The 19,674-nt window shown below is 47.9% G+C and overlaps 1 protein-coding gene across 1 annotated transcript in view; it reads left to right on the forward strand.

Moving 5' to 3' along the window:
- CHMP4B (charged multivesicular body protein 4B) overlaps window positions 1-9,124 on the forward strand; it is a 37,029-nt gene extending 27,905 nt beyond the window's left edge. The window contains exons 2-5 of the mRNA XM_006202638.4: window positions 4,781-4,958; window positions 5,763-5,877; window positions 6,908-7,034; window positions 8,259-9,124. Of these exons, the coding sequence (XP_006202700.3) occupies window positions 4,781-4,958; window positions 5,763-5,877; window positions 6,908-7,034; window positions 8,259-8,323 (485 nt within the window). The 3' untranslated portion in view covers window positions 8,324-9,124. The remainder of the gene's footprint in view (window positions 1-4,780; window positions 4,959-5,762; window positions 5,878-6,907; window positions 7,035-8,258) is intronic.
- The last annotated feature ends 10,550 nt before the right edge of the window (window positions 9,125-19,674 follow it).

A 19,674-nucleotide genomic window follows, 5' to 3' on the forward strand; every position in this document is an offset into this window, starting at 1 on the left:
TGTTAGGAGTCTGGTTTCCTTATGGCGGGGAAACTGCTGATTTATTTATAGCGACTTAATTTGGAGATAACCGACTTAATGGAAAGAGCCCTGGGCTGCAGACCTGGGTTCTAGTCCTGATTCTTCTTCTGACTTGCTGCAGGATCCTGGCAGGCTGTCTCACCTTTTCTGAACATTGTTTATTCTCAGTTACGTAAGAAGACGAGTTGAACTTCGGTATCTCCAAAGAGTCCTTCAAGCCCCGTCTGCCTTTGATGCCAGGATTGTAACTCTTATTTGGTCAGAGTTTGGCAGGACATCTGATGCCATGTGGTGCAGGGGTGCTTGCTAATAACCATCACTGAAGGAGAATGAGTTTCTTTGACATTGGTGGTTAACTCTGTAGTTTTGACTTTAAGTCTTTTCTTGTCAACATACACAGGGCAGATGACAGGTGACTCAACAAAGTGACTAGTGGCTTGAAGGCCAGGTGTGGTTCTCCTGGCTGAGAGCGCCCTGAACATCTGAGGTTTATTCAAGGGCACGATGGGCAAGGAGCATCTGACTGATTGCTGGAGGCAGGCAAAGCAGGGCTTCCTCAGCTTCATTCGGCTCCCTGCCTGCCAGCCCTGCTGTGACCAGGCTGCTAAGGGTTCTCCAGAATTCTCACTTAGCGTTGCATTTGTGTGTAAGTGTCCTCTGGAATGTGTTTGTATTTGCTGTGTAGTTCATGCTGAGAGTGGGAAAGAACCAGCGCTTGCCTCCTCTCCTGGCCCTTGGACCTTATCTGCATGAATTCAGATGTATTCATGATGCATGAATTCAGTTTTTGAAAGAACTCTGGACACCATCATTCATTCAGTGCAAGGACCCTCCTTCTCCCCAGTGTGTGAATCTCTCTGTACTGGTTGTTAGTATACACTTATGACATCTTAGCATTTGTTAGATGCCCAAGGCTAATGGCCCGTATTCTGAATGCCCCCAAATCAAAGCAGAGAAACTTGCCCTCCTCAGCAACCCTTCAAAGAGAAGTCAAGCCTGCCTTTGCCAAGGAGAAAGGAATGTCCTACCTAGCTGAACTGAAGCGTTCTCTGAAAATGGTTTCTCTGCAGTCACCAACAGATGCCTTGCTGGTCCCGGGTGAATGTCTTTTCGACTAGTCTGTCTGCTTCTTAGGGTATCTCTTCTGTATTTTTTCTCCAAATAGCTGTTTAGAGTGTCTAATGAAGCAACTGTCTGGAGACCAATGTTTATTTCAACATGGTTGGAGTTGTTTTTGCTTCAGCTTTCAGAGCCAATAAAGCTGGTTATTAGATTCTGTAATTGCTGCTGTAATTACTCTCTTGGAACCAGCAAAGGCATAATTAAATATGGAGATTCCTAGGACTATTTTTTCCATCTAAAAGCAACCTTTTAAACTTCTATTGGCTTGGGTTAGATTTCAGTTGTTAAAGCATTGTGTTAATGAATGACATGGGGTAGGGAGAGGGGCATTCTGTGGCAGAAAAGGGATTTATTTGGGCACCTCTTTGAATATTTGGTTTAGATGAACTCCTTGTTTACCCAGTACTTGTTTTGTTTTCATTTTTCCCCAGTTTTATTGAGATGTAATTGACATATAGCATTATATTAGTTTTAGGAGTACGACATAATGATTTGATATATGTGTATATTGTGAAATGATTACCAAAATACATTTAGTTAACATCCATCACTTCATATGATTACATTTTTTCCCTTATAGTGAGAACACAGTCCTTGTTTTTTTAACCCAACCACCAGGAATTTGGAGAAGTATAAAGCAAGATACTTAGACATTTATAAAAACATTCGATCTGGCATTGACTTGGCTATATACAGAAGCAAATCTTTGTGGTCAGCAGTAAGGTTGGGATGGAGGATGTTTTACTTGAAGTGTAACAGTCTACAGAAAGAGCGGCATTTTACTCATTTAGTTTGCCCAAAGTTATACTTCACTACTGTGCCACAGGTTTGTTAAGATACAGAGTGGTTCAGATGTACCCTTTCTTTTTGGGATTCTCAACTAGTTGAGAAGTACACACAAAAGTTAGATTGGGGTAAACAAATGAACTGTTTCTGCCAGGCCATCCTGGAGAGTTCACCGCAAGGAGGGGAAGAGACTGAGTGAACCCTTCAGGCAGGAGGGGGAGCCCCGGAGGGCCGGGCTATCTGCTAAGGACCTTTTCCTCCTCTCAGAGAGGGCACACCTCATGGTGAGGATGAAGGGAAAAGTTCCTGTTTTATGGATCAATATGAAGGCAGGGAAAGAATCCTGCCAAATGACTGTTTTGGCCAGTATTTCAATGAGACGTTATCACTTCTCCTTTGAGTCAGAAGTACACAGGAGATAAAATATGGCTGTAGCCCACATGAGGAACTCTACATAGAATATATGAAAAACTTAAAAAAAAAAAACCCAGGTGAAATTGGAAACTCCATTTAATACCTCAGAACACCTTGTTGAATCTTGACTGGTGGACAAGTTGTTTTAGGCTGGGCTAAGCCATGGGTGACGGGGACAGCTGAGGAGGACCTGGGAAAAGGGCACATGTGGGACATTGGCCTGAGAACGCTTGAGAATCACTTGTTGATTGGGGTGTGTCTAGGTCAGTTTCTGTGGAAAAGCAGCACAGCATAAAGAAAGTCACGAGGAAGCAGCCCCGGGCCTGAGCACTTAGATACCAGGGCTCTCCCTGGAGACCTTCCCTCTGCGGTGATGGTCAGTGGCAAAGGGATTCAGGCCTGGTGCTGGGGCTTCCAGACCTGGCTTGTGAGAATCCCAGTCCTTGCGTCCCATGGGACCTCGCAGGCCATGATAAACCACGCAGAGGCTTTAACCTGTGGGCAGAAGGAGCTGTTGAGGGTTTCTAAGCAAGGGAAGGACGTGACTGAATTTGTTCTTCCTCTTCTGTGGCTCCACCGTTCCCTTGACACTCCCTGCTGGGCTGGATGGCTCCTCCAGGGCAGGGTCCTGCCTTTTTCATTAAGTGGGAGACATAACAGAATGGCAGGACATGATCTTTGAAGTTCCATAACTGGCTTAATCCCCTCTCTGCCTCCTACCACTTGGTTACCTGAGTTACTTAGCCTCTCTGGACCTGTTTCCTCATCTGCTAAAAAGGATGGTTATTTCTACCCTAAAGGGTTGCTGTTGTGAGGTACTTGCTTGGCAGGCATGACTTAGTACCAGCAGAGGTGAAGATGTTCAGCAAAGGGTCTTAGGTATCTTGGGTGTGACTGCAGGTTGGATTTCTTGACGTCTTAGGCCATTCTGGCCATTCATACCAGAATCAGAGAGATAACAGGTTGAATAGCTTTTCAGCTATTAACACATTTAATTGTTTTCAGGTTTTTTGCACTGTTCCTTTAGCTTGCTTTATCCTTTGGGAGGAATTTTCCTGTTGGTTTTACCTGCTGCTTTTGAAGGTGCTCTGGACTTACATGCAGGCCTAGGCTTTTTTCCCTTGGCAAATGGTTCTCAGGATGCAATCCTAGGCTACCAGGGAGCTTTAGTGGAAGGCGTAAGGGGCCTATTCAGGTGACATATGGAGAGACTACAGCCCTGTCAGGGAGGTGATTGACTATTACCGACAGCCTGCAGGAGGTGGCTTTGGTGTGGAGCTTGGGGACACAGGGGAGCACGGGTGTGTCAGTGCGTATGTGTATACGAACCTATGTGAGGCGAGTGCTGTCTGGACCAAGTCAGGTGCCGGGCAGCTTCCCTGCCCCAGCCTGTTCCTTCTGCTTCAATCTGTGCGGAGCTGCCTCCTGGCTTCGATGCCCAGCTAAAAACACTCTTTAGTGTAAAGCAGGGAACTAAAGACTAAGGGGAGGGAAGCTTGGGTTCTGAGTAGGGAGATGTGATTTTGGCTCTTGCCCTGCTACCAGTTCACCTTGGTCAAATTGCTTGCTTTGACTGGAACTGGAAACAGGATGAGCTCTACAGGCTTCACACGCCAGGAGGCTAAGATAGATGATGGCGTTGATCTGACCAAATGGTCAGATTCTAATGATTTATTTCAGTTGTGCTCTGTTCTCTCTGATAGAGAAAGCTGTAGTTACCATCCCCAGGCAAAGGCCTTTTTGCTTTTGTTGAATACATTTCCAGAAGGAAATTACTGGGTCAGAGGGCAGGAACAACGTTCTGGCTGTTGCTATGTGTTGCCATGTTACTTTTCAGAAGCATTATAACAATTTACAGTTGTTGCTGTATGTGAGAGAACATTTTAACCCCAAATGATCCAGTATTTGCTATAGTCATTATTATTTTGTAATTTAGTTGACATAAAATGATGATACTCTAAAGCTTTATAATAATTAGAACTGCTGGGGTGTTTTGGGTGTCCACTATGTTTAATGTTGTGCTAGGTATTTTTAGATGTTATCTCATTTCCTTCTCACGGTGAACCTATCAGAGAGGCTAAGTAGCTCACTAAGGTTGTGAGCTGGGGTTTGAACCATTTAAGGCAATTTGACTTCGAAGCACATTCTTTTTCTGGATGCCTCTCCATGCTTTGATTCATGTGTGTGTGTCTGTGTGTGTGATTACCAGAGAGTGTGAACTTTTGCTTCTGTGCCAGCTGCATTTTGAAGTATGTGAATTTCGTATAGTTTTCTTAGAAAATTGAATGTCCTCTTTGTATAGAGATTATTAACTGTCTGTTATAGTGGAAGGAGAAACTGCGATGCATCCATCGCAATTAGGAAGAAGACTCTAGTGAACTCCAGGTCGTCGCCATGTGTCTGGGCTCTCTGAAACCCTGTTTTCTCCCCCATGCAGCGGCCCTCCAGGCACTGAAGCGCAAGAAGAGGTATGAAAAGCAGCTGGCACAGATCGACGGTACGCTGTCAACCATTGAGTTCCAGCGGGAGGCCTTGGAGAATGCCAACACCAACACCGAGGTGCTCAAGAACATGGGCTTTGCCGCCAAGGCCATGAAGGCTGCCCACGACAACATGTACGTGGCCACCACTGGTGGAGGAGGGCACCCACGGGGCAGGGCAGTGCTGGCCCTGGAATGCCTCAGTCCCAGGCCATGGCCTTGGGCAGACCCCTTGACTTCATTCAAGCACCTAAATTTGTTTTAATTTGCATTCTTATTTGGAACTCCTTCTAAAATGGATTACCTGCCCTGCTGCCTTCAGAAACAGATCTCATGGAATGAAGCAGTGTTTTCTGAGTAAATCAGGGTTATTGGGATGAGCGTAGAGTTTCAAGCTGAAAAGATCCTTAGAAGGTTCTCTCACCCAGGCCTCTGATGATCAAGGTGCGGAAGTTTGTCCTAGGGAGGGGAGGGGACTTGCCCTGGGTTAGGTGTGAACTTGGATAGAACTAGGATTGCAGTCAATGTCTGTGACTTTTTCCTGGTGCTGTCGGGGGCCCTGAAAAGTGTGGTACATTTGAAGGCTTCAGCTCTCCTGTTCTTGCGTCCATTATTGATGGAATTTTCTGCCTCATCACTTACTCTTAGGCTTTGGCTATCATACTGACAATGTTTTTGACCTCAGCATTCCTTCCTTTATGTGGCTATTTCTCATATACAGTGGCCTAAGAAACTAGTTAATCAGGCTTGTTACAATTATAACTAAAGGCCAGAGTAACACTAGGCTCCAAATGATGGTCTCTCCTAAACAGAACAAAATTCTGCATTTGTTTTAGTGTTTGAACTTGACATTATATATTTGGGGGTGCTTGGAGCCCTTTTTTCCTTCCTTTTGGAAGATTGATTTTCCAGTATAACATCTGTCCATTTCATTTAAAGGGACATCGATAAAGTTGATGAGTTAATGCAGGACATTGCGGACCAGCAAGAACTTGCAGAAGAGATTTCAACAGCTATTTCAAAACCTGTAGGGTTTGGAGAAGAGTTTGATGAGGTGAGTGGTTTCATGCAGATCCCACAAGCTTCACAAATGATACCTGGGCTGTCTTTGATGTGCAGTTGAAACCTCTCTAGCAGGGAGTATGTGGTTTGGGAATCACCACTTCTCATTCCTCCATAGACTTGAACGTGGACAGGGTATGGTATTAACCCTCCCTCATTCGGGATCTTGAAGGATGCTTTCACTGTCTGGGAGAGAAGCTTAGGTGGAGTACACCCTTTGTCTTCAGGCCAGTGTTGGTTTCAGCAAGTACTTCCCCTGCACCTTTCTCTGGTGTGCCCTGGGCTCAGAGCTGGGGCAGCTGCGGTGACCATGCCCTGGAGAAATTTACAGGATTTGCCCTCAGACAACTGTGGTGTGAGATAAAGGTGAAGCCAAGGAAAGAGCATTTATATCTGACCCCTGAAGCAGCCTTCTGGAACTCAGAGCCTACCCAATTCTGCTCTAGCAATTGGAACCTGAATCTCTTAGGTTTTTAAAATACAGTTACAGGCCCTGTTAAAGGGACTTCATTTTGTCTTAGGTTTGAGTCCACTGAAGATCAGGCCCTCTCCACTGAACGTACTTCTTTGTGCTATCTGATTCCCATGGTATAGCTGAGAAAACAGACTGTGGCTCTTACCCTTGGCTCCCAGCACCAGAGTTTTCATGTTTTCAGAATGGAGTTTGATGGGCTTAGTCAAGTTCATTTCAATTCAGCAAACAGTCCTGAACATTCACTCAGTGCACCCAGTTCTGAGATAAAGAAATGGGAACGAGAAAGTAGAATCCCTTTTCTTAAGACGCTTACAGCCTAGCACAGGACCCCACATGCAGACAACAGTAATTGCTCGATAGTGTGTTATTTTCAGCAGTAGAAGTGTGTTTAGGATGTTTGAGTCACAGAGTGTGGACCTAGAATTCATCTCCCCTCTGACACTTTCAGAAGGGATATGCATCCCCTGAGCCATTAGGTAAGAGGTAACATTGGAGGAGCTGGGATTCCCAGGGATGTGTCTCTCATTTTTGTGTTTCCTTTTATCAGGATGAGCTCATGGCAGAATTAGAAGAACTAGAACAGGAGGAACTAGACAAGAATTTGCTGGAAATCAGTGGACCTGAAACAGTCCCTCTACCAAATGTTCCCTCTATCACCCTACCATCAAAACCCAGTGAGTACTTCTTACCCAGAATCATGACACACCCGTGATGCCATAGGTGGGTAATCTTGTGGTTGGTTGGCCTGAGTTGCCGAGTTGAGAACCAGGTAGGATCTGGTGTGACTGCCCCAGTGACAGTGTCACCTGCTCTCCCCTAGTTTCTCTGTAGGACAGGGTTTCTTAACCTTGGCACTGACACAGCCAGATCATTCTTTGGGTGAGTACTCGGGGTGGAGGGGTTCCCTCTCCTGTGCACTGCAGGTGTTTAGCAGCACCAGTGGCCTCAACCCACTAGATGCCAGTAGCACACCCCCTCCCCAATTTTTGACAACCAACACTGCCTCTGGATTTTGCCAGATGTCCTTGTGAGCTGGGGGATGTCTTCCCTGGTTGAGAACCGCTATTCTAGAATTACTTCCCTGTGTCACCAAACAAGAGAAAGTTCCAGGCCCTTGGAGAAGGTGAGAGTTTAAGTCTAGGACAGCTCTTGCTCCCTGTCTAGTATCCTGTGCTGTGCACACCTGTAAAAACCTAGGTCTCAGAGGGAGCCACAATGAGGAAACAGCTTTGATTTTTTTTTAGAGACCTGGTTCTGTAAAACCTTCACTTCCTTCTTCCTGCTCCCCTTCCCTTAATTATTTCACCCTTGGGTAGAAGTATCTACACAGAACCTCTAGAAAAGGTGAAGCAGTGTGAGGGCATGGAGAGAGAGCCCAGGGAGCAGAGTATGACCAGGCTGTATCTCCAGCCTCTCCCACTGATCAAGTGGCCTCTCTGTTTGAGTCAACTGTTTGGGGTGGGGTGCGGGCAGAGGAGGTAAGAGCACTGTCCAGCTGTCCAGCAAGTTGCCTGCGGTGCATAGAGGTGATTTAGGCCACTTGAGGTTGGGAGTGGGTGACTGGTGGGGATTAGATCTCTTCTGGAGTTCTTCTGGCTCTCCCCCACCTTAGATGCTCTGGGGCTTGGATCCTGAAGAACTGTCAGTGTAGAATCCTCCCTGTTTTCTTTGGCCCTGGTGAGGGGACAGGGGAGGTGCTGGGGAAACTGCCTGGTTATCTGGAGTTACGTTGCAGCTTTTAGGCACAGAGAAGCAGTCTGCTGATAGGCTGGAGATGAGGCTGGCTGCAAGGGCAGGGCTATTTTGCAAACACTGTAGCACAGCCTTGGCATCCAGCCAGAATGTGTTAAGAACACTGCAAACAGCCCTTCTAAATAGCTTTTGCTTTGTTCACACAGCCAAGAAGAAGGAAGAGGAAGACGATGACATGAAGGAATTGGAATCCTGGGCTGGAACCATTTAACTGGTCCAGTGCGGGCTGGGCCCAGACAGACTCTGGTGGCCTGCGTGGCGGGCAGGCGTGTGTGTGTGCAGGGCAGGCAGGACATGGTGCAGGCAGGTTCCATCGCTCTCGAATCTCCCTCCAAAGCAGTAGGGCTGCATCACTGCTCACTCTGCATAGCATGGTCTGCACCCAGCGGGACAGGCGGGGGGGAGGGGGTGGGTGGGGTGGGAGGTGCCTGCTGTTTATAATGTTGAATTTCTGTAAAATAAACTGTATTTGCAAATCCAACATTGAGCTTCTGGACTACGCTAACTCCACTGCTGAACCTCAATGGAAAGGGTCGACCGTTTGCAGTTGAAATGATCTGAAAATGTAGCCTCTGTCCTTTTAAGTCAGCTGACTTGTCGCACATCTCTTTGTAAGCCTTGTACGGTACTGGCAGAAAAGTCGTTTTTTAAAAGCCATAGGCTTTTCCTTGTCCTTAGCTGTAATAATGCATCTGATTTTGGTTTCCTCAAGAGCTGTACTGTCCATCACCTGTGTACTGGCCCCTGTGTTTACCACTCTGGCCCACTCCTCGCTCCTACTCCCCTGGTCTTTTTGGAGTTTGTGACACTGATTTGAAAAGGATGGTGTTCTCTTGAGAGTGTGTGAGATTGTTAGAGTTAAATTCCAGCTATACATTTTTCTAACATAGCTCTAAGGTCCTGTTGCTGTTTGTGATAACTGATAGATAACTCATTGGAAACATGTGCATACATTTATATTCAGATGAAATTATGGTTTGGATTGTCTATTAAATATCTCAATTAATTTTCATACTTTGCTGTTGTATTTAATCAGTTTGTCGTTTGCTTCGGGAATTGGCCCTTTCCAGGCCAGCATGGTGTCCAGCGGAGTCTGTGGAAACATATGGAAGACGAACATGACATGTATCAACAATTTGAACCAAGAGCAGAACGTGTCTCTCTAGAAGTGTGTTTAGGTTCTGGGCCCCATGGATCTGTGGTCTTCGTCTTATTTGGAGACCCTCTGGGCACAGTTCAGGAGTGAGTGAGTTCTTGTATGGCTCCAAGATCTTCCCTGGTTCTCCTCTGTCAGAGTGCATGGGCAATGCCAGCAGGATAGCAGACCCTCCGCCTGTTGGAAACACTGGTGTTCCCACTGACGAGGCCCATCTGGTGCATTGAAGAAAATAGCCTTTCCCGTGGGAAGGAAGCGTACGCCAGTGACTGAGAATCTAGGACACAAATGGTGATCTCAGGTCCGCTATGACTTGCCCTGTGACTTTGACCTAGCCTCTTCCACTGTCTCTAGTTTTCTTTAGACTTATGCTGCCTTGAGAATCTGGTGAACACTGTGGACCTTCTCCTTGAGAAAAGTGGATCTATTCATGTTTATCCTTAAACATGCAAATTGGAAGAGTTGAGAGGATCCCCCTTCAGTTCCCATCCCCAAACCTCTTAAGATTAAAACCAACCTGAGTTCACAATTGGACGCCTTCGCTCACTGGGTGCCCTGTGGCAAGTTGCCCCTCCCCCCTCCCTGCCCCATCTCATTTGTGAAACAACAGGGCAGGACCAGATCATTTCAGTGGTCCTGTCTGCGAAGCTGCTCATGCCCTGCTCCTCACCCCTTATTGCTCCTTCTCCCAGGGCTGCCACACTTAGAACTGAAACTTGACCACAATGGCTTGAAAATTCATGACTCATGTGGATGTTGGATCTGGCTGTTCTCAGAAGTCTTTCCACTTCAAGAAGAATCCAGTGGCAACGTTTACTGCCAGCTGCCACCCCCTCAGCCTGCAGTTGGTGGTCGGCAGGCATCATTTGGTGTGGGAAATGCAGAGTGGGCATTAAGCTCTTCTCATCAGCTGCCTCAGGGGTTTCTCACCCCAGGTTTGGGTGAGGGGCACTTGCAGCCCCTAGCCATCAGCTCTGGTGGGCCTGAAACTAAGTCCAGGGCAGTGACTGATGCTTCTCTGAGAAATTGCTGCTTATTCCTACTAGATACGGTCCTTGTGTCAGGCCGGTGGGATGCAGTGTTCATAATGCCCAGTCCCTTTCCTGCTCTCAGGAGGTGCTCAGGCTGAGGAGAGAAGTTACCACATTAGGATTCCTTTGCTATGAGCTACAGAAGGCTCAACTGACTGGTACAAACACTAAAGACATCTGCTTATCCATTCAAAATTTACTCAACAGTACTTCAATAAAAACATATATTCGAAAAACCCGAAAAACAAAAGTTACTCAACAAATATTTATTGAGCACCTACTGTGTGCCAGGTACTGTTCAAGGCACTGGGGGTGCATGCAGCAAGCAGACCAAGGCTCTGTCCTCAAGTTGTTTACATTCTAATAATCCCAGGACAAGAAGTCTTGGGTTGGGTGGGGGCAATGGGGAATCTGGGTTGGTAGCAGGGGTTCAACCATGTCCTCAAGAACCAGATTCTTGAGGGTCCTGGGTTCAGTCCCTAGTATCTCCATGAGAAAAGTAAGTGAACCTAACTACCTCCCTCTGCAGAAAAAAAAAGAACCAGATTCTTTGCGTCTTTCTGCTCTGCCGCCCTTAGACATTAGCTTTTCGTTACTGGGCTTCCTGCCTCTTGGTCATGAGATGGTTCTTCCTCACACACCTGGGGTCTAGGAGCAGGAGGGTCAGCACTAACCAGATTTTCTTTCACCTCTGTCCAGGTTAACAGGAGGCAAACCTTTCCCAGAAGACAAGCTGCCTTTATGTCTCATGGGCTGTAACTGTCACATGGCCACTTCTGCTGCGCAGGAATATGGGAAAGTCAGGACCAGACAAAGGGATCCAATCAGAATCCTCCCTTAGGGCTGGGGGTGGGGCTTCCCTTCCCAGATCCCATTACTGCCCACGTGCTACCTGGACTAAGGTTTCTGCTAGGAAGGAACAAGAGGGGATAGTTGCTGAGTAGGTGGCACCAATCAGTGGTCCACCATAGGGGCACATACCAAAAACCAGACAGATGGGAGATGAGTGCTACAATTTCTTCTAAAGAGCAGATCAGATCATGACGTGTTCTTTTCAAACCCCTTAATCTCCCTCCACTCTTCAGTGGTTGGAAAACTAAAGGTGCATCAGAATTACCCAGGGAGCTTATTAAAAATTCAGACTCCTGGGCCCCGTCCCCAGAGCTGGGTGGGGACACAAGAATTTGCATTTTAACAAATTTCTTGGGTGATTGTAATGTAGGCTGACTGGGCTACACTTTGGAACACTCAGGTGAACAGGATCAAGACAGAATGGTGTTTGCAGACCTTCTTGAGTCCTGGCCTCCATTTCACCTTCTCCCATGTCTCCCCCTTGGGTGGGCTCCAGCCCCTTGGCCTTCCTCCCCTCTGCACAGCTCACCTCATCCTGCGTGGGGTTGCTACTTCCTTCTCTGCTTCCCACCTCCCCAACTCTTGTCATGATCTCCATTCACCAGACAGTGAGGTCATTGCATTTCCTGGCTCCTAGATCTACTTGGCACAGATCAGGTACTCAAGGATGTTTGTGTGAATGATGTGGGTGGTCAGCGGGGAGAATTGTGCCAGAAGGAGGTGGGATTGCACTTGTGCTTGAAGACAGAGTGGACTTATTACATGTGCTTGTGAAGGATGGGAAGCTTTTGAGGGGAGACAAGGAGGCAGGGAGGTGAGGGGCCGCATCAGGAGGATTTGATTCAGGGAAGGGCTTTTTGGGAAGAAGTGGGAGGTGGAACTGGAGAGGCGGGCTACACTGGGAGCTTGAGCATGAGACTAAGGAGTCTATACAGACGTTAAGAATCAGGCAGGGAAGGGAACGGGGAAGGAAAGGAGAAAGGAAGGAGAGGGAGGGAAGGGGGAAAGAGGGAGAGAAAATCAATTGCTCAGGCAATGATTTGGGGGTAGAGATGAAGCCTTTTAGGGTGCCTCCCAGTTGCCTTAGTGACGTAAGGGCGGAATTTTGAGAAGCGGCGGTACCCTGGAGTAAAATTCCTCTCCAAGTCAAGACTGGACAATGGGTGGGTATGTGGGGAAGCCACTGCAGCCACAGCTGCAGCCCAAGGTGTAGATGTCAAGAGCACAAGACTCTGGGGTCTGGCACACCAGGCTCAGATCCTGCCTTTGCAGCATCCAGGGGCTGTGTGAGCCTGGGGAGGTGACCTCATGCCTCAGCCTCTGTTTTCTCATCTGTAAAGTGCAGGTAATGACATACTAGCCTGTATTAGTTCCCTAGAGCTGCCGAAACCGATGACCACAAGCCAGGTGCCTTAAAACAATCATAATTTATTCTCTTACAATTCAAGAGGTCAGAAGCACAAAATCAAGGCATCAGCAGGGCCACACTCTCTCCAGAGGCCTAGGGAGGATCCTTCCTTGCCTCTTCTATCTTCAGGTAGCTCCTAGCATTCCTTGGCTTATAGCTGCATCACTCTAATCTCTGCCTTCGTCTTCACATGATTTTCTTCCCTGTCTCTGTGTGTCCTTTTCTGTCTCTTACAAGGATACTTGTCATTATGTTAGGGTCCACCCTAATTCAATGTGATCTCATCTTGATCCTTACCTTAATTACATCTTCAAAGACCCTATTGTCAAATAAAGTCACATTGTGGGTTTACATTAATTTGGTGGGGGGAATACTATTCCAACCACTATGCTGCCTCATACAACTGTGAGATCATGGCCTGTAAAGCACCTGCCAGGGTTTAGGAAGCTCTGTGAGGTAGAAGTGGGAAGCACAGATATTACAAGCCCCATTTGCTAGATGTGAAAACCAAGGCTTAGAGAAGCTTTGGGTTCCACTGCTAATAAGTGGCAGAGAGAAGAAGCTAATGAATTTCCTGTCCTATGAAGGCCGTTCATTCAACAATTATGTTTTGGGCACTTTTGTGCCAGCTCTCACAAAGTTCTAGGTGGGAAAATTAGGCATCACCATCCTCCTCTTCATCATTATTGCCACCACAGGCTGGGTAATCAATGCAGTAAAACCAGCTGAGAAGGGAGCACCTGACCCAGGAGGGCTTGTGGGAGGAAGCCCTGTCTCAACCAAGATTGAGGGGTGCTAAGGACTCAGCAAGGGGAAAAGATGTGAAGGACAGAGAGATAGGAGGATAGTTTCCAACAGCATGCGCAAAGGCCTGGAGGCCACCTTGGGCTTGCTTGTGGGTCTGAGCTGGACAATGACACAGAATCCATAGACCTTTGGTAAGTATTTATGAAATGAATTATAGATGAGGGAACAGGTGCCAAGGTGCTTCAAGTCCCATAGCAAATATGAGAAGAGCTAAGACATAAACTTGACTTGAGTCCCAGGTCTCTTCCTGTCTGCCCTGACTACCCACCCTGCAGTAACAGCTTCCTTTCTTCCTGCTAAGCTGCATCCTGGCCTTTCTACCCAGAGTAGAAAGGCCCTGGGCAACAGGATCTAGAATCATTCAGGTGACCTGGAATGGAGTGGAGGGGTCAGAGCATACTCTACCACTAGGAGTTGGGCTCCTAGCTCCTTCCACAAGGGGCTCTGCGGCTGGTTTGCCCTCCCTACTCTGAGGTCCCACCTCTTTTCCCCTAAACCATCTCACTGATACTACCTCTGTGTCCTCTCCTTCCTCTGCTTGGGTAGCCATGTGGGAGATCCTTGGTTCCCTCACAGAAAGCGTGGACAAAGACCTGTACACCAGTACCTGTGATGGCAGTTCCACATAACTATTGTTTCATAACAAACCACCCTGAAACTTGGTTGTGACAACCAACTATTTCATTATGCTCTGTGGTCAGAGATTTGGAAAGGGCCCAGCAGGGATGACTTATCTCTGTTCTGTGATAACTGCGAAGACTTCACCGGCAAAGATCCAAAGACCGGCGATGGCAACGACTGAAATCATCTAGAGACTTCTTTAGTTGTATGGTACGTGTGGCTGTTGGTGTTGGTTGTTGGTTGGGACCTCCCCTGGGGTGTCAAGCTTCTCCATGTGGCTTGAGCCTCCTCAGAGCATGGAGGCCTCAATGCATCCGAGCTCAGGGCTCTAACAACGATTGTCCCAGCCAGCACTGTGGAAGGTGCATCGCCTTTATGACCTGGCTTCGGAAGTCATGTGGAGTCACTTCACTGTGTTTTACTGGTTACAAGTGAGTTGCAGACCCACCCAAGTTTAAGGGGAGGGGAATTAGATTCCACCTCTTGATGAGGGCAGGGCTAGTTCTAAAAGAGCACAAGGGACAGGAGATACCATTTGGGCCACCTTTGGGAGGCACAATCTGCCGTGCTAGCTAACAGAGTGTTTAATATGTGCCAGGTATTGAATTAACTCATCTGGTCTCTGAATCTCCATCCAGAGAAATTTTTTTGGAGTATGTGCCTTGTCTATATACCTGTATCTGTATCCATCTGTCTATATACACACAGTGGCCTGTTGTGTACAGAATATATGTACACAACCCCTTGAGGTTTTAAAATGCTGGGGTAAGAAATAAATATAATCAGAAATTCCAATGTATTCTTCCTGTATTTCAGAGGAATTAAACGATCTGAAATCTGTCCCCTTTCTTCCTCTCCACTTGGTACAGGACATCATTGAATCTCCTCTGGGCAACTTCAGCAATTACCTCTCTGATCTTTCTGCCACCTCCTTTGCCCAACCCCCACCAGAGATTTCTTCATTGTAGCCAGAGCCAGTATGATCTTTCTAAAGAGCTGTCACTCCCTGTTTAAAAGCTCCTGTGGCTTCCACTGCCCTTTGGACAGTCACAGCCTCCACATTTGAGGCATGTTCTGGCAGGCCCCTGCCTGCTTTTCCAGCTTCCTTGAGGCTCATTCCTTCCGCAGTGTTTCTCATGCTGGAGTTGGCAGAACATCTGCATCAGAATCTCTTCAAAGGGAGGCGGATATAGCTTAAGTGGTAGAGCGCATGCTTAGCATGCACAAGTTCCTGGGTTCAATTCCCAGTACCTCCTCTAAACAAAAATAAATAAATAAACCTAATTACCCACACCAAAACAACAACAACGACAAAAATAAAAATAAAAATAATCTCTCCCCAGGTTGATTCAACATGCAGGTTCCTGCATAGATCAGAATTTCCTGGGGAGTAGGGCTCTGGAACTTGCATTTTACAAATATCCAGTCTAGGAGAGAGGATGTAGCTCAGTGGTAGAGCACATGCTTAGCATGCATGAGGTCCTGGGTCCAATCCTTGGTTCTGCCACTTAAAAAATAAATAAATAAACCTAATTACCTCCTCCCACCAAAAAAAGAAAAAAGAAAGAAAAGAAAATCTTAAAAAATACTCTTGTCAGTACAAATGTCCAGTCTACAGTCATCTGCTCTACCAGCTGAGCTATTGAAGGGTGCGCTGGAACTTGCATTTTAAACATGCTTCCAAGTGGTTCTCTTTCTTATTAAAGTCTGAAAATCCCACCTAGCCTTTGAAATAATCTCTTCTAGTGCAATACCCTCATCCCCATCCTGATGATGAGGAAACTGAGGCGTAGAACTAATAACTTTCCAGTGATTTTCATTCGTGTTAGGGGAACTGAAGGGTTAATTCAAGTCAGACTCCCCACAAATGTTCGTGGAGAATCTCCAAACTTCTCCATCAGGGCGTGGGTTCCAGCGAACACTTTTTTGGGAGACGCTGCCACTATTCCTCCTTCCAGCAGGCAATGCGGAGCTGCGGTCCAATGCTGGAGTCCAGGCCCGCAAAGAGAGTGGGATGCTCCTCTCCCCCTCCTCCACGGTTTGAAGAGCCGACGCCGCACAGTTCCCGGGTGCCTGCAGGTGGCGCCATCTCCCTGGGAGTAAGGACCTGCGCTCCTCTGGAACCTCGCGAATGATGGGCTCTTCCTGGGTGGTCTGCGCCCCTGGAGGGAAGGGCGAGAGGAGGTGAGGTGGAGATGGGCTTAGAATGTCCAAATCCCTCCACCTCCAGCTATCCCCACCTGCTTGTTTGCTGGGTACTCTGATGAGAGGGAGACTGCTGGGTCCCCTTGAAGGGACTCGGAAATAGAAGGGTGGAGTTGATGAATGTGTGAAGGTCTCAGCTCCTGCCAGAGCCGGGGTAGGGATCGGGATGGGGAGTGGAGAGGAGAGAGTGTAGCAGAAAGGACAGAAGCCAGCCAGGAGGTGGGGCCATTATAACCAAAACAATCGTAATAATAATAGTCATTATCTACTGTGCGAGGCAGGCTGGCGGGAAGGTGCAGCTGGAATGCGCTCCTCCGTGGCCTGTAGCAGGACTCTCTGTAGGAGGTCCCTGACTGCCCCAGGCACGCTAGGCACTGTGGGTGACGCCTCCCTTTTGGGCTCGGCCTCTGTGTGGGAGGGTGGGGGTGGGTCCCTGGCCAGAGACTTCAGGTCTTGACCTGAAGCTGGGCCCCAAGGACAGGACCCTGCTCTCCCTGGGAGCTGCCACTGCCTCTAGCCCCACCTCAGACAGGTTCACTTTTCCAACCTCACAAAACCAGTTTCCTCTTCCCTTCTATCCTGTGAAACTTGTGGACCCACAGCGTAGGATCTCAGCCTTCCTTGCCCTGGCCCTCCAGCCTCGGGGCTTTGGAATTGTCCAGATCAGGCCTGGAGAGGGGTGCCCAGAAACTCTATTTTTAGCACACTGACAAAGTGGGCCTTGGACACACTCTGGGAGGTGCTGATAAAGAAATGTCTTCAGAAAAATAAGACTCTGGCTTGTAATGTTTGCTGATTTCCATGGCATCAATATTCCCACCAAGGCCAATTTCAAGCTACCAACAAGACAACAAAATTCCTCAAAATTGAAAAATTGGCTCTCAGAGCTGGGACAAGCCCACTACAAATCACCTGTGCAAAAAGGTTTACGACTGTGTGTGTTAAGAAAGATCCTTTCTCTGCTTTTGTCGGGACCCTCTATGAAATTTTTAGGAGCCAATGTAACATGAAAATATGGAGCCACTTGTTCAAAAATTATTAAGAATTTCAAGACAGTGACAACAGAGCATTACACCAAGTGTGGAGCCCTTCTGGGTGAGGGCCCTGTGCAATTGCACAGATAGCACACTTGTGAATCTTACCCTGGTTCAGGTCCAGGCCACCAGAATCGCTTGCTTGTCACAGCCTCCTCCATGGCTTCCCTGTCTCCTTGATCCCCTACAAACGACTCCCCACTCAGCTGCCAGAGGCACATCTTAATATTTAGGCCAGGTGTTGTAGCTCCCCTGCCTCCTCTTATGCTTAAGAGCCGGGAGGCCTTTCTGCCTGGCCTGCTTCTCCCACCCTTGCTCCCCAGCTGCATATTCTCATAGCTCCACTCACGTCCCTGCTGTTCTCATCACCTTAGAGGCATTACATTTACTTGTACCATGTCTGTCTCTCCCTCCATGCCCTAAGTTCCAGGAGGGCAACGGCCATTGTATTTCTGTACTCAGCACCACGGGGTGCCTGCACTTAGTAGGTGCTCAATACTTGCTGGTTGAATAAATGAATTAATTGATCAAAAAGATAGTTGGAGCAGGACAAGGGGGTTTCAAATTTTTTTGGTGATAATATCATTTAGTCCAATGAGGTCTTACAGGGAAGCCCATTACAAGATAAAAGTCTACCTGGCTGCTTTGGCTGTAGGGGGCCCTGATCCCCGACCCCATGTAGTTGGTGTCTCTGCAGAACAGTGAGAGTTCAATGGACCTGGTTCGGTGACAATATTGCCACTTCCCTTTTCTTTCTGCATTTAACCTCAGCCACAACCCCTCTTGGTTAACAGTAATGATATATTCGTAACAGCCAGACTGTGAACTCCTAGCTATCACATTGGTTATAAATCCAGATGATGTTGCCATGAAGAGAGGAGAGAAAGTCGCCGAGGCTGCCTCTTCTGAGCACCTACTGCATACTGGCAGGAAAGGTGGGCTGGGTGTTGGTGGAGGGAGCCTGCTCTCTCCCTGTCCCTGGCCACACAGATCACTGTTGGCCACCTCTCAGCTTTCAGCACAGGGGCTGGACTGTCAACGAGCAGAGGACTTGGTGTCCTTTAGAAAGGAATGCTAATGGTGAGCCTCGGCAGCGGCAGGGCCAAAGCCCCATCTGTCAGAGGACCAGCCTGCCTCGGCCCCCTCTGCTGTCATCCTGGCCCCACTTTGGTCATAAACTGACCTTCCACGGCCAGAGGCTATGTGCTCCTCACTGGCCTCTAAGCTCACTTTAACACCAGTCAGCATTTATTAAGCACTTACTAGGTGCTCAGTGTGCTGTTAAGGGCTTTCTGGGTTTTATTTCCATCAGTCCTCACGGTTACCCCTTAGGAGTGGCTGTTACAATGTTCCCCATTTTACAGACGAGAAAATGAAGGCTCAGAGAGGGAGGGTGACTTGGCCAAGGTCACTCAGCGGGTGATTCAAACTTTCCACCCACTCTGACCTGGGCATGTTGCAGCGGCTGAGCCACAGACTGGCTCTTTATACCTTCTCCACGTGTGTCTTCTGTCTCTTATAAGACACTTGTCACTGGATTTAGGGCCCCCTTGGGTAAACTAGGATGATATCATCTTAAGATCCTTCATTTAATTACATCTACAGAGACCCTTTTTCCAGAGATGGTCACATGCACAGACTCCAGGATTTGGATGTGGACATATCTTTTGGGGAATCATCCTTCAACCCACTTCGGGGGCATCATAGTTGTCACACTTCATGGGCGCCCAGACAGAGGTGTGAGAGTGAGAAGCAGAGGTTCCTCTAAGGACAGCGCCACATACAGTGAGCTCAATAAATGTATGCCCAAAGGAAGATCTCAAGCTTCTAGGAGGAAAGAGGCCCTGGGAGAGCCTGCCCCTTTGGGCCGTGTCTCTGAGTGGGTTAAGCTGGCGCTCCCTGGGTGCAGTGGAGGTGCACTCGCAGCTCATGTCTCTGGGCTGAGCCCTGGGTGGGCATCTCTGCGTCCCATTCTGGCAGAGCACTACCCAGAAACATATTTTACCCGTAAACGGGCCAATTAAGAAGGCAAATGTTTTCAAACAGGAAGATTTATTGGCATAGAATGTGCCATCCCTCCGAGCGGGAGGAGTGGGTGTGCATGCGGAGCCATCTGGTGGGGAGTTGTTTATCATATTTATTTAGTTACGAGTTGCTGGTTTGGAACTGGCAGGGCTTCATTAGGTGTGAGCGTGGATCCTTAGGAGGGCGCACAGATTGGGGCGGCTCTGGGAGCACAAGTGTGCCTGTGTCTCTGCAGACATGTATGTCTTTGTGCCTGAGGACTTGTGCCCGTGTGCCTGCACATGTGTTCACAGGCACACTCGTGTGTGCACCCTCCTTGATCGCGTTCTTTATGTGTGTGCACACGTGTCTCTGTGTGTGCAGAGGTGTGGACTCCCTGCATGTAAACGTGCCTGCGTGCATGCTCTCATGTGTGTGTGCATA

This window comes from Vicugna pacos, chromosome 19, assembly GCF_048564905.1.
Source record: "Vicugna pacos chromosome 19, VicPac4, whole genome shotgun sequence".
Classification (NCBI taxonomy): domain Eukaryota; kingdom Metazoa; phylum Chordata; class Mammalia; order Artiodactyla; family Camelidae; genus Vicugna; species Vicugna pacos.